The 15,102-nt window shown below is 45.1% G+C and overlaps 1 protein-coding gene across 1 annotated transcript; it reads right to left on the bottom strand.

Annotated features, from left to right (window-relative positions):
• Positions 1-814: 814 nt before the first annotated feature.
• Positions 815-10,326, bottom strand: nmd3 (NMD3 ribosome export adaptor). The gene is made up of 16 exons (XM_068711769.1): positions 10,238-10,326; positions 9,750-9,831; positions 8,925-9,059; positions 8,660-8,756; positions 8,191-8,271; positions 7,622-7,750; positions 6,690-6,780; positions 5,872-5,950; positions 5,359-5,455; positions 4,794-4,911; positions 3,062-3,207; positions 2,607-2,719; positions 2,441-2,513; positions 2,135-2,241; positions 1,452-1,522; positions 815-1,262 (listed from the first exon to the last, which is right to left on the bottom strand). The coding sequence occupies exons 2-16, from the start codon at positions 9,791-9,793 to the stop codon at positions 1,129-1,131; spliced, it is 1,515 nt and encodes a 504-aa protein (XP_068567870.1). The 5' UTR covers positions 9,794-9,831; positions 10,238-10,326; the 3' UTR covers positions 815-1,128.
• Between the last annotated feature and the right edge of the window lie 4,776 nt (positions 10,327-15,102).

Here is a 15,102-nt window from a genome sequence, read left to right on the forward strand (position 1 = left end):
ACTTGTTCAAAAGCCCCTCATTTGACAGCTTCATCGTGAGGACATTTCTGGGTGTAAAGTGTCCAAAATATAGAGTGGAATCTCACACTGATGAAGTTCAGATGCGTGTCTGCGAGTACCTTTGGTGTACATTAAAATGTGACAGCTTGCATTACACAACTGTTTACACAGGAGCCATGGCTCCAAACAGGTGAGGACATACTTGATTCTAATTTGCATCTCCAGCTGCAGCCCATATCAGAGCAGACAGCACTCTCTGGTTGAAAAGGTGGTGAAGCTGGGTGACTATTTGAATAATGTCCATGGTGGCAATACGATGCCATTTACCAACACACCCTCTTTGGATGCATTTCTTCTCTTTTGTCAGTGGCCCAAAGCTCCCTCTGGTGGATACACAGCAGAGAACTCGACAATGAAAATCACTGGTCTCAATTCCATACTACCCGATTCTACGCAGGTGTTAAATATGTAGTGTGTCCAAGTGACAAAATAATTATGTATGCATTGATTTCTGAGTGCGCTGCTGATGCAAACAATTTTCTCTCAATGCACAAAGGAGGAGTTGCTCAAAGCTGGTAACAAAAAAAACAAAAAAAAACAACATGGATGGCGGCAAAGTATTGAAAAGTATTCAATCTTAAATTGTTTTGTTAAGTTTAATTGGAAGCAGCTTTCCAAAATTGCAGGTTATCTGACATCACACATGTGTAATTTCTCTGACAATGAGTTACTGCATAGAATTCATATGTAGTATGGATAAGGGACCCAACTAATGTCTTTTAAATCCCCCCAAAAAAAATATTTAGGAAAAGTGTGCATTAGGAGAAATATTTATTTTGATATAGTGAACTAGAAGCACTCAATTTCCACATCACTTCAGAATGTTAAATGACAAAGAGAGCACTTTAGAGACACATTGGTTACCAGGTGGCACCATTATAACCCACTGTGTTAACTGTCATTACATTACAGTCTGATGAGCTGTGGATTCTTCCTGTATGACACATTGTCAGTGGTGCAATCAGTCCTCAATCTGCTCTCAGTTCAGTTCTGTGTGTAATTGTATCATTAGCGGACCTGTATTTGCCAGATCAGCTGTCAGTGTCACACAGGAAGGATGGCAACCGGTTACTCTGTCATCATGTCGGCACCCTCTTCTCCTGTTGCATCTATTAGGCTGAGCTCCTCCAGCATCTCCACCAGGGACACACACGGTGCTCCGTCATCCTCGTTGTCGCTCTCCACTGGGTTCTTGGATGCATCTGAAATTCAAAATCCACCACTTTTCATTAACTGTCAAATACTTCATCTATAATGAATGTGTGTGACATTAGATCTATTGTCATCTTAAGCAGCCATTGATCCACATCTTAACAATTTAAGCTGCTACGATAGAAAGAAACATATCAACAGAAAGTCTGACGTGAAGCCTGCAGTGTGCAGCTGCTCACCTCTGTAGATGTTAACATTCTTCCTCAGAGCCTCATCCTCCTCCAGGTCCTCCAGGAAGTCCTGGTATTGTCTGAAGACCAAAAAGCAAGTTACAGGAAAACCCATGTGGCACAACACTACAGGATACTTGGCATTCACATTTTCCAATTATTCACTAACCTACCAAAACAACGTCATATCTTTAGTCACCATTTAGTTTCCAATTGTTTTCTAGGAGAGGGACACATTCTGGGGATATTTTATATTTTCTTCTCAACATATCCCTTGAAAAGACCAACGCCTACATGATTTGAGCCTACTAACGGGTATTGCCTGTTTCGTTTCATTACTGTTCAGAAACTATTAAAAAACACAATTGACTCACACTGTTGACTGCCATGTTTTATTATTAAACAGACACATGGCACTGTAATTTGAATAGTCACTTCAACACCGTTCTGCTGCTGTAAATACTCGAGCACCAAATATGCATTACTCAGAGTCTGAAAATACTTTAAAAAAACAAACTCTGTCTCTAGCTGTTTTAAGTAATTTATTTAGCCTTTTAAAAGCCTTATCCTTTAAAGATGGCTAGTTAAACATCAAATATGCACACCAGACAACGCTTAAGAAAATGACAAATTCTTGAAGCTTGAATTCATTCACTTCAAGAGAAATTAGAAACTCGGTATTTCTCTCCTACCTCTCATCATCTGTGTTGTTGTCTTCCCGGTCTCTCACCATCTCATGCAGTTTCCAGTTCCTGCGCCTCACCCTCCTGCTGCGGTCGTAGCTCTTCTTGATCAGAACCTTAGAGGGTCCACATTCAGTTTGTACAAATTAAAACCAGACAAACTTATCTCATGTGATGGTATTTTTCCAAGGATGTGATCAAATCTATAGTCAGTATCTTGAATTGCCACTAGAGGGCAGTGTTCATTAAGACGACAATAGCTACCCAAAGGGATCATGGAAGCCCTGGTTTAGTCACTGAGGAGTTGAGTCTTACCACATCAGGAACGTGGTGAGGGTTCATCTTATTCAGGTATTCATCATTGACGTTGGAATTGGCAAAGTCAAATCTGTAATGGAAGAAGTAAATATGGTATAAATTGTAACGCTCCAAGAATGTGCTCGGCCTTTACTGCCAACCCGACCAACATACTCTTACTCACCCCAGCACCAGGTCTCCGATGTTGAGCAGGTGGCCCAGGAATGTACGGCAGTGATACTGCTGACTGGTGTCCATCTCTGATGTTTTCTGCACCCACACCTCAGCCAGGGTGTGCTGTAACAAGCACACACAAACACACACAGGTGAATATAAATGAAGTTTAAGTCACTAAAACAGCATCCTGTTCTTTTCCTCCAGTGTGTTCAGACAGCTGCATCGATACTGGTGCAACATTCAGAGGGAAGAGAGAGAGTGTCCCTACAAACCTCATCTCCTGCACCATCGAAACAAACACTACCGTGGAACACACCGTGTTCCTGTCAATTTGGCTTGAATCCCACAAACAGACTCGGGGATAATGTAATGCTTCGCTATTGATTTTGCTTCCAAAAAGAAAAGCAATGTTCCTCCATAATGCAATCCGTTCTGCAACAACACACAGAAACACAGCCTCACCTTATTGGACCTCACGCCCGCTCCAGCACCCAGCTTCTGGTTCCTGATGATGTCGGTGTCCATAACGATGAACTCCTCCAGCTGCCGTCGGTTAACGAGACTGTTGAAGGGGTTTCGCCAGTATGTGTTCCCGTCCACCTCAGCAACTAGTGAGTTAGAGATTATTCATGGTTTCATTACCGACAGTTCAGACCGAAATATGTGAGCACAAATTATATAGCACCATCTCATTTTTACTTGGCAGTTAATCACATGCATTTCATCCACCGTTATTTCACAGACAGGTTTTCAAGAAGTGAGTCACTCTTGATGCATTAGATTGTTTTTTTAAACCTCAAATTTTAAGTATCTTTATCTAAAAAAAACCAAACACATGGGTCATAAAAGTAGCATGAATCTGTCAGTGTTTTTCTATCTGTACATACAGACAGAATGATGTGTTTCTGTCTGTATTGCAAGTAAACTGAAGACGACAAACAGCAACACAAATATTTTTAATACTCAAGTTAATTGCTTACAGCAGCCCAAATCTGCCAAACAGAGCTTTGCCTCGAGGCTGTCTCAGCTATTCAGCCTGCTCAAAAAACTTTCTGCAACAAAAATAGCCTGCTCTTTGAAGAGTAATTAAAACCGTGTGAGATGCTTACAAAGTGTCAGAAATCTGCTGAGGAGCGTCTCAGCCTCTCACAAAATGAATGATTACACAGAGGAAGCACATCGTCGCTAATTGTCAGCATTCTTGTATTGATTACGAATCCCTCAGAATACTCTTGACTCGGCTATGACGGCATGCACAAAATCTTTTTGGATTTGTGCCTTGTGCCGTGCCCCGACAGGGAGCAGAGGTAAGCTGTTGAGTTAGACGGCTGTGATGAACATGTGGTCAGCAGACGGGGGTCAGATTACTACAGCATCGAAGCAGTGATTTAATTATATCACCATGGTAACATACAGATGTGTCTTGAAGACGCTCAAAGACACAAATGCATAAAAATCTGGTGAACCTGCATGATTTCATCAGATTCTGCACGGAATCCCACCCGGTGGCTCCGATGCATTAAGAATAACTAAATGAAATAGACAATCTTCTCACTGATGGTCTTGTTTACTTATATAGAGGCATCTGTATAACATTGAGAGGTTTCATAACCAATTAAAAGTTCCTTATAGTAACTTTAATCAATAGTTAGTTGCACCCCTTATAAAGCGAGTAGTCTAATCTAGAGCTTCAAGTGACGATGATTATTTTCAGGCTTAACTGTCTAAAACACAAAGATGTTCAGTTCACAATGATTTAAAAGAGAGAAAAGCAATAAAACTTGAATCAGAGAATGTTTGGCACTTTTCAGTGACAAATGCCTTAAATAATTAATAAATGTTCTTGAATACTTGTCTGTTAATCTACTTGTTGTTTCAGCACCAGTCTTGTTCATTTTTTTGATTATATTTACGATAAGCAAACAACGAGATGACGGTTTGTAAACATGTCTACTCTCCAGTGTGTGCAAATTGAAAATGAGCTAAATCTTGGGCTAAATTCCTTATTGGAGAGCACGGAAATCTTGGAAACATCTGATGTCCATGCTTAGAGCTCACATTACTGAAAAAGTGAGTGTAGGAATTCAAACTACAACTCAGCTGACAACGACCAGACTCACCAGACTGCAGCTGTATGTATATTGAGTCAGTCGGACCTGTGAAGAGACACTGCTCCAGCAGTAGAAATACTCACTCTGCAGGGTGTTGGGATCGATGAGGTGGATGGTACTGGTGACCCGGGCGCACACACACACTTGACCCATGTTCCCCAGGCTCTGCGCCAGCCGCGGTGAAAGGCACACTACGTTGTCCTGGCAACGAGACAAAACCAGACAACCGATGGTCAAAATGAGGTTGAATGGAAAGCAAGAAGCACTTTGGACTCGTTAAGAAGTGTGTCTGTCTGAGACTTGAAATCTAGTCGAAGTTTAAACACAATGATCCAAATTAGGCGGCAAAACCAGCAAATCTCTTTTCTAATTTCTGTTTTCATATGAAAAGTAAAAAACAAACATAACATGAAAGATTCCTGGCCTGCCTCAGGTTTCCATCAGCAGATCATGAAACAGCTTTCTAACACAACATTCTCTCTAAACTAACAGAGTGAAGACTTCAGATGTGACGTGTTAAGAAATAAGACAGCTCTGGCTCGTCCGCGGTGTTGAGCAGATACGAGTGTATCTCAGCTCCAACAAGAGATCCTGAGTGAAACAAAATCCAACTCAAATTAAAAACAAATAAACCACTTTGCTGTATACCTTGCAGACAGGTACGATCTCCATAGAGTATGTGCTCTTATAGTTGAACGTGTTTGAATGGATGTCGTGAGAGATGAGGCGCTGGGATGTCTTTGACCTTTAAAACAGGAAAGAAAGTGTTGATTATTATATTATTAGTATTACTATCAGACGTCATTCAGAGACAGCAGAGTTCACATTGTGAACACAATGAAGCACACAGATAAAATAATATTTTATTAATAATAATAATAATAATAATAATAATCGTAAAATCTGTTTGTTTTTTTAACAGAGCTTCTTTATTCCCTTCAACCAACATTTTGATAAACGCCTACTAGCTAATTATTTTTCTGTGACATTGCCACATTTGCTCGTAAATGTCTGGATTGTTGGGTGAAGACTGAAAGCAGGCAGTCATAATCATTTTGAATCCTCTTGTGATTAGCATTTAAATAAAAGGGGGAATGATGTTTCAATACGGAGACTCACAAAGACAATGTTTTTATAGACAGAGATTTGGGCATTTCTAACCTGCAGGGCACGGTGCACTGGAGGAAGTCAACCATCTTCTGAGCATGCTGCCTGGTGCTATAGTAGAAATCAATCCCATCTGAAAGAGAAGAGAAACACCATCAAACACCTCCACCGCTGAATTCAGCACAGGCGTGCTTCACAGGTCACTCACTCACTCACTCACTCACACACACACGAGCAGCTGACGATGGGAGAAAATATGCCAGCCACATGTTGAAACCTTCATAAAGCTTTTAAAGTCCTACCGAGATATGAAGATGAAAAACCCCACTTCACAATCTGTTCCAAGAGCATAGAGAGCTGCTGCTGAGCCTTCACTCAATGTGTGTGTGTGTGTGTGTGTGTGTGTGTGAGTGAGTGAGTGAGTGAGTGAGTGAGTGAGTGAGTGAGTGAGTGAGTGAGTGAGTGAGATGTAGCAGTTAGCATCTCTAAATATATTTAGACTAGGCTATATTTTGTTTGCATTGTAGGAATCTGGTATGGCATGCCTGCTCTGATTACAGTACGCTGATTAGATGCACAACACATGTCTTCCTCTGAGGCTCACACCAGGACAGCTGTATGGACTGATTGGCGCCGGTGATATGCATGCAAGGCCTGCTGTCTGGTATGAGGTAATTAACATTCAACACATATTATGTTCTGCTCAGTTCTACTGCACATTAGTTACACCGGTGACGAATGAAACAAGTTTCCATTTTTCAGTGTAATTTGGTTGGAGACCCGAAGGAATATAGCAAGCCCTCCCTTTAATGATATGTATACTAACATACATGAACAAATGAAATGTATACAATCATATAGCATCGACCTACCATTGACTTCTTTGATGTTGAGGGCATTCTGGTGGAGTTTGTGCTTGAGGATCAGCTGCTCTAGATAGTAGAATGTCTTTTTATGAACCGTCTGTAAAAATAAATAGATTCTTCAGCATCATCTTACAGACCCTTACAGCCACATGCCACAATTATGTCAACATTTATTGGTATGAAACCTGTCGCCACTTTTGACCTTTCAGAAATACACTCAAGTTAAGAACTTAAGCGGTATTGTTATTTCTAGTTACACTAAAAAGTATAGTTGTCAAGACATCCTAGTGTCAAAGCACTGCTGGTAAACAAGTGAGAACAAGTAGGCCGCTCATCATTTTTGTTTGCCGCTGATTCCTAACTTCCTGTATTGTTTCACAGTAAAAGCTTTTCAGTGAAGGGACTTTGGCTTTTATTGTTAAGTATCTGCTGAATGGGTCAAGTTATAAGCACTAGCGGGAGTATCTTAGCTAGCTTATTTTAACGTAGTTAAGTAGCAAAAGAGGATGAAGGTTTTAACCTATAACTGGACAGAATTTGCCTGCTTCTGAGCAATCATCTCATAAGTACCCAGTCTCTGTAGCACTGCAGCTACGCTAAGTTTACCTCCACACATCAGGAATGAAAGATAAAGTACAACCCACAGATTTAATGTTGAAATGCCTGCTAAATACCAAGGTTTTTACTTTACATAAAACCGACAGACAGAGCTTCAGCTTTTAACATGCAATTGCCAAATTAACACAAAATAACAGGATTGCGAAAAGAAAGAGTAAACAGAGTACAGTGAATGAGAAAAACCAAAATAAACATTGTTATGGGAGTGAAATACAGGGTCACCATTAAAGGGTGCAGAAGCAATTGCATGCATGTTTCCAGCCCTGAGCATGGGATATACAGTACAGTATATATGATATGTCATTAAACCACAGATCTACCTTCTGCCTAACTTGAACCACAGCCTTCCAGAAGTCCTTGGCTTCCACACGGTGGCAGTCGTCACACATCTGGTACTGGATGACAAACTCGACCACAAACACCTGCTGTAGGATAGCGCCATTCATCACCTGAAGAGGCATAGAAAGCAAAAAGTTACATCTTCTCCAACTGTTTGGCAAACAGTGACAAAAGCTCGGCACATAGTCATTTCTGAGCCATTTAGATCCATTTGACAAGTGGGAGACAGTACCATACAGACCCTACAACAGCACAAACAAAAGAGTTGGCATTGAAAGGCACAGGACTCAGGTTCTCACTAAAGGTCAACGAGATGAGATAACAGCCACTGGCAAAACTCACTTCTCTCAAACACACAGACATCCCTCAGTCTAAAACAGACAACTCACAGAAATTAAAAACACACTAAATTCAAACATAAGCTGCACTTGTGGCTAATTACCACCTGAAAAAAACCCAGCTAACCTTTGGATGAAAAACATGCTGCCTCTTTCAGGTCAGTTTTAATCCGTTAGTTTGAATGTCTCTCTCACACACACCGTCTTCTTACCTCTTTCTGGATGGTCACTTTCAGCTTAATCCTTTTGGAGTGTGGCTCTGTCCACAGGAAGCCAGCATCAATGAGACGCACCTGTGAGGAGAGAGGTGTTATTGAATCCATGAAGTACATGAGCTGGACACATTATAATAATGCAATCCATGATAAAATAATACTATAAACGTGAAGATTACAATGGTTATTTGTAGTTTGAACTGTTGAGGTCATAATGTCTCATATTGTATAAGGCAGCATTATATTTTAAGAGGCTATGATAAAATGAGTCCATGGCACGTGTGTAAGCTAAATTTAATTCTATTAATATATATTAAGTAGGCTCAGTAACAAGACGGGGCTGAAAGCATCAAGATAGAAAAATAAGGGACGGGACAGGTTACACACTTGACTATTTACCTGCAATGTTCATTGAGAGTGGAAATATGCTAATGTATTTGTGAAGTTTAGTGAGGATCACACTTACTTTGGTCATAGAACTCTTAATTTTTTTCAGGCAAAGAGCCAGCAGTTCCCTGGACTCCAGGGCGCATTGCATCCAGGTGGCTGGAGGCTGCAAGTACCTGCATGAAAGAGGAAGGTGTTCAACTTTCCCAACAAAATTTCTCCAAAAGAAAATTGCACCTGTAAATGTTTTCTATAGAGACACAATGATTTAATCTGTGTATCACGTTAAAAAAAAAGCATGATTGATTTCTGCTTGTTAAAAAATTGGAAGCAATGAAACAAACCTTTCACACTGCTTGCAGAAGCTCACTGTGACTTGCTTGGGGATCCCCTCTGAGATATCCACCTGAGTACGCAGGCAGGCCACACACATGTTGGCTGGGTTGGGGGGAATGGGGACGCCACATGTACAGCACAGGCTGCGGGGGGGAGGGGAGGGGGGGGGAGAATAAATAAATGATGAGGCATTTTACACCTCACACATGTACTGTACATTACTGTTGACTATTTCTCTAAGGATAACTTAGTTTATTGTACTATCAGTCATTGATTTCTGTTCACTTTAACATGCTATGCTTGTTAACAGTCAGACATTTAAACTGTACATGAGATCATGAAACAGAAATGCCCATTTAGATTTCTATGTTTTTGTCAACACTACATAAACATACGGTTACTCTAAACAGCAGTGTGAACAAAGCTTCTGACAAAACTCTGGAAACGTTGGCTTAATTTTGGACTTTCAATGAAAAGATAACATGCTTTGTGAATACAGCTAACGGTTTTGTTCTTCATAGCTTGTGAATGCACTATTGTGCAGCGACTGTTCGCCAATAATCAGTAATTTCAACAGTACTACAAGGGTATGATGTGTAATCTTGAAAAACAAAAATGACGATGTTTACTATTATAAATTACCAATTCTCCAGTCTAGTTCAGCACAAAATAATAATTGATTATTATTCACACACTAGTGAACAGAGCAATGTTAATAGTTACAGATGTGCTTCCTTCTATGGCATGTCAAAATGTCATACTTGAGGAAGGTCTATGCCAGGACTCGGACAATAAAAAGCATTCGAGGACATAAATACTATTTGTTCACTTACATATTCCCCTGGATGCTTGTGGCAGGAGCTTGAATGTACTCCATTCTCGTCAACTTGACAGGTCAGTGGATGTCACTGAACTCTGAGAACAAAAACGTGACAGATTTAACGATAACTACCACAGCTTTGGCAGAACAAGCCTGCTAAAGAACAGCCAACGATAGCTAGTAGCAAGCACAGAGTATCAACTACTAACATTATTTATACAGCAAGTAAACAACATAATAGAAAGGTTTTCTAGTTCACATTCAGAAACAAGTAAACAGCTAAATAAAAACTGTTAGATAATTAAAAGGGGGCAGTGCAGGCTATGTTAGCTAGCTGCTAGCCGATGGTCTACGTTCAGTATCAGACAGTTAGCAATAAAGGCTAAAATGCTATTTTTTACGAGTGATTTTGAAAGATATTCGTGAAGAAACAAGCACACAATGTCAACTGAAATTATTCGACAACTACAACTGGCACAAGCGAGTGATGACACAACTTACTGGAGTTATTTCAACGTGAAATCCACAGCACACTTAAAAGTAAAGTCGTCCACGTTTTCCCCACAGAGGACCAAGGAAGAAGCGGTGACGTCATGCAATACGCAAGGACCCCGGGACTGTCTTTGCTTGCCTGAATAAAATTCCTTCAAAAACATTTTCAAAAGTTAGTAAAAGGCTAAATAAAACATATTTAGCAATGAATTACAACAGTGTAAATACAGCTGTTGAAACACAAGAATAAAAGATAAGCTTTGACACAAGGCTTTCATAACCTATTGGAATAAGTATAAAAGAAAAGAAAAAATAACAGAATAGAAGAAATGTAACTGTGTAAATGTAAATGTCAATGTTATGTCTTATTTAGATAAAAAAAATCTTTCCCTGTTGCAACATAATAAGGATAGGCCATTTTGTTTGACTTAAAAGAGTTACTGTCCACAGCGTTTGATTATATTTTGTGACCCCCTCACAATTCAGCACACTGATCCGATGACCTATACATTCATAAACAAAACCTGAATTGCATTTAGTTCGCCCTAAACCATGAAATATCCAATCTCAAACAGTCTCAATATTGTGGAGCAATCTCCTCATTGGAACACATATTTGTTCACAGTGAAGACTCAATCAAATAGTGACATGATACTATGGGTCACTCTCCAGGGCAGTGAAAGAAAATACAGCTAAAATTAAAACAGAATGGGAGAATTACTTTCATGTTGAAATTGAAGATAAAGATTCGGATGATATGTGGCTCAACCAATTCGGCTGTCTTATCACTAATATAACAAAGGAACAACACTTTAAGCTAAAAGGGATCACAAAACCACTCCCATCCTGACAACGGTCTTGATTATTTCATTTAACCTTAATTTACAGAATTAATACTAGTTACTTACAAGACTGTGAAATGTCTGTTTCTTAACACTATCTCATCTCATCTCATCTTCAACCGCTTATCTGGGATTGGGTCGCGGGGGCAACAGCTCCAGCAGGGGATCCCAAACTTCCCTTTCCCGGGCCACATCAGCCAGCTCTGACTGGGGGATCCCGAGGTGCTCCCAGGCCAGTTTGGAGATATAGTCCCTCCACCTGGTCCTGGGCGTCCCTCGGGGTCTCCTCCCAGCTGGTCGTGCCTGGAACACCTCCCTAGGGAGGCGCCCAGGTGGCATCCTTACCAGATGCCCGAACCACCTCAACTGGCTCCTTTCCACGCAAAGGAGCAGCGACTCTACTCCGAGTCCCTCACGGATGACCGAACTTCTCACCCTATCTCTAAGGGAGATGCCAGCCACCCTCCTGAGGAAACCCATTTCGCATTTAACACTATAAATTAACATAAATCAAGTTTACTTTCAATACAAATCCTTGTGACTCATTTGGCTTGATTTTGAGTGAGCGGGTCAATATGACCCTGAACAGCAGAGGTGTCTCATCTCTATGACGGCTGGACTGCTGAACTTTCCCCGGACACAGGTGCTCAGAAGGACAGCTGGATGACTGGACTTGCTCTGGACACAGGTGCTCAGAAGGACAGCTGGACGACCAAACTTGCCCCGGACACAGGTGCTCAGAAGGACGGCTGGACAACCGAACTTGCTCCGGACACAGGTGCTCAGGCGGACCGGAGTCGACGGCGTGATGTCCCGTGAATCGACACCGGAGGGCAGGCAGATTGACGATGAGATGTCCCGTGGATCGACACCGGAGGGCAGAAGGACTCCGGACACCGGTGCTCCAGCGGACGGCCAGACTGCCGAACCTGCTCCGGACACAGGTGCTCTGAAGGCTGGCTGGACTGCCGAACTTGCTCCGGACACAGGTGCTCAGGCGGACCGGACTCTTGGAGATGCTGGCCCTGCGGTGGGAACTGGAGGTCCCTGCGGCTCAGAAGCGGTAGCTCGACACCAGAGGGCAGGCAGCTCGACGGTGTGATGTCCCGTGGAGCGACACCAGAGGCAGGCAGATTGACAGGTACTCGAGGCAGAAGATGGTACTCAGGTTAAAGCTGGTTTGGGAATCAAGACGGAACCTCCAGTTCCAGCCGCCTCTGAGTCGCAGCAACCTTCAGTTCCCGCCGCCAGGCCAGCATCCTGTTCCCCGGAGCCTCAACTCCGAGAGTCTGAGTCCAGTCCTTCTGAGCACCTGTGTCCGGAGCAGGTTCGACAGTCCGTCGATCTGCCTGCCCTCCGGTGTCGATCCACGGGATATAGAAGGGCTCCTGACACAGGTGCTCCGGCGGACGGCCGGACTGCTGAACCTGCTCCGGACACAGGTGCTCAGAAGGACTGGACTCGGACTCTCGGAGTTGGGGCTCTGGGGAACAGGATGCTGGCCCGGCGGCGGGAACTGGAGGTCGCTGCGGCTCGGAGGCGGTGGGAACTGGAGGTTCCGTCTTGATTCCCGAACCAGCTTTAACCTGAGTACCGTCTTCTGCCTCGAGTACCTGTCAATCTGCCTGCCTCTGGTGTCGATCCACGGGACATCACACCGTCGATCTGCCAGCCCTCTGGTGTCAATCCACAGGATATAGAGGGGCTCCGGACACAGGTGCTCAGAAGGACGGCTGGACTGCCGAAATTGCTCCAGACACAGGTGCTCAGAAGGACTGGACTCGGACTCTCGGAGTTGAGGCTCCGGGGAACAGGATGCTGGCCCGGCGGCAGGAACTGGAGGTCGCTGCGGCTCCGAGGCGGCTGGAACTGGAGGTTCTGTCTTGATTCCCGAACCAGCTTTAACCCGAGTACCGTCTTCTGCCTCCCTCCGGTGTTGATCCACGGGACATAGAAGGGCTCCGGACACAGGTGCTCAGAAGCACGGCTGGACTGCCAAACTTTCCCCGGACACAGGTGCTCAGAAGGACGGCTGGACGACCAAACTTGCCCCGGACACAGGTGCTCAGAAAGATGGCTGGACAACCAAACTTGCTCCGGACACAGGTGCTCAGGCGGACCGGAGTCGACGGCGTGATGTCCCGTGAATTGACACCAGAGGGCAGGCAGATCGACGATGAGATGTCCCGTGGATTGACACCGGAGGGCAGAAGGGCTCCGGACACTGGTGCTCCAGCAGACGGCCGGACTGCCGAACCTGCTCTGGACACAGGTGCTCTGCCGAACCTGCTCTGGACACGGGTGCTCTGAAGACTGGCTGGACTGCCGAACTTGCTCCGGACACAGGTGCTCTGAAGGCTGGCTGGACTGCCGAACTTGCTCCGGACACAGGTGCTCTGAAGGCTGGCTGGACTGCCGAACTTGCTCCGGACACAGGTGCTCAGGCGGACCGGACTCTTGGAGATGCTGGCCCGGCGGCGGCAACTGGAGATTGCTGCGGCTCGGAAGCGGCAGCTCGACACCAGAGGGCAGGCAGATTGACAGGTACTCGGGTTAAAGCTGGTTCGGGAATCAATCCGTCAATCTGCCTGCCCTCCGGTGTCGATCCACGGGATATAGAAGGGCTCCTGACACAGGTGCTCCGGTGGACGGCCGGACTGCTGAACCTGCTCCGGACACAGGTGCTCAGAAGGACTGGACTCGGACTCTCGGAGTTGGGGCTCCGGGGAACAGGATGCTGGCCCGGCGGCGGGAACTGGAGGTCGCTGTGGCTCGGAGGCGGCGGGAACTGGAGGTTCCGTCTTGATTCCCGAACCAGCTTTAACCCGAGTACCGTCTTCTGCCTCGAGTACCTGTCAATCTGCCTGCCTCTGGTGTCGATCCACGGGACATCACACTGTCGATCTGCCAGCCCTCTGGTGTCGATCCACAGGATATAGAGGGGCTCCGGACACAGGTGCTCAGAAGGACGGCTGGACTGCCGAAATTGCTCCAGACACAGGTGCTCAGAAGGACGGCTGGACAACCGAACATGCTCCGGACACAGGTACTCAGGCGGACCGGACTCTTGGAGTCGGAACAGGATGCTGGCCCGGCGGCGGGAACTGGAGATTGCTGTGGCTCGGAAGCGGCAGCTCGACACCGGAGGCGCTGTTGCTAGCGGTCAGTTGCTCCGAGCCCGAAGTGGACCGAAGCATGTGGCGGCAGCGGCTGCACCGCAATGGTCTGGGTTGTGGCTGATGAGTGAGAGAGACAGGAGAGATGTGGCAGCTTGACGGTGTGGTATCCGAGGTCCGACACCGGAGGTCAGGCAGCTTGACGGTGCGATTCCCGTGGATCAACACCGGAGGTCAGGCAGCTCGACGTTGCGATTTCCGTGGATCGATACTGGAGGTAGGGCAGCTTGACGGTGTGGTACCCGAGGTCCGACACCGGAGGTCAGGCAGCTTGATGGTGCGATTCTCGTGGATCAACACTGGAGGTCAGGCAGCTCGACGTTGCGATTCCCGTGGATCGACACCGGAGGTAAGGCATCTCGACGGTGTGGTAACCGAGGTCCGACACCGGAGGTCAGGCAGCTCGACGGTGTGTTTCCCGTGGATCGACACCGGAGGTAAGGCAGCTCGATGGTGTGGTACCCAAGGTCCGACACTGGAGGTCAGGCAGATCGACGTTTAGCCGCTGTTGCTAGCGGTCAGTTGCTCCGAGCCCGGAGTGGGCCGAAGCATGTGGACCGAAGCATGTGGTGGCAGCCGCCGCGATGGTCTGGGTTGTAGCTGGTGAGTGAGAGAGACAGGAGATATGGGGCAGAGGGGGGATGAAGGAAGGGGAGATGGAGGAGGGAGGTGGGGGTGGAGGGAGGGTGGAGAGGTGAAGCGGGTAGGAAGATGTTGCTATTGAGAAAAAAAAACAGAAATAAAATTGAAAAGCGACAACATCACATAAAAGCCAGTCTGTAAAATTATGTTTTAAGAAGTGATTTAAAAGAGATTACTGATTCTGCGAGCCTCATCTCCTCAGGCAGCTCGTTCC

Source organism: Cebidichthys violaceus, unplaced genomic scaffold (genome assembly GCF_023349555.1).
Source record: "Cebidichthys violaceus isolate CVI_PGR_0920_01 unplaced genomic scaffold, fCebVio1.0.p SCAF_1, whole genome shotgun sequence".
NCBI lineage: Eukaryota > Metazoa > Chordata > Actinopteri > Perciformes > Stichaeidae > Cebidichthys > Cebidichthys violaceus.

Bases quoted from the DNA above. Each gene is read 5' to 3' on its own strand.
- nmd3 (XM_068711769.1), bottom strand. From the start codon at position 9,793: ATGGAGTACATTCAAGCTCCTGCCACAAGCATCCAGGGGAATAT. The intron at 9,060-9,749 runs GTAAGTGAACAA...TCCCCCCCGCAG, and splicing joins ACAAGCATCCAGGGGAATAT to CCTGTGCTGTACATGTGGCG. The intron at 5,951-6,689 runs GTAGGTCGATGC...CTTCTCTTTCAG, and splicing joins CAACATCAAAGAAGTCAATG to ATGGGATTGATTTCTACTAT.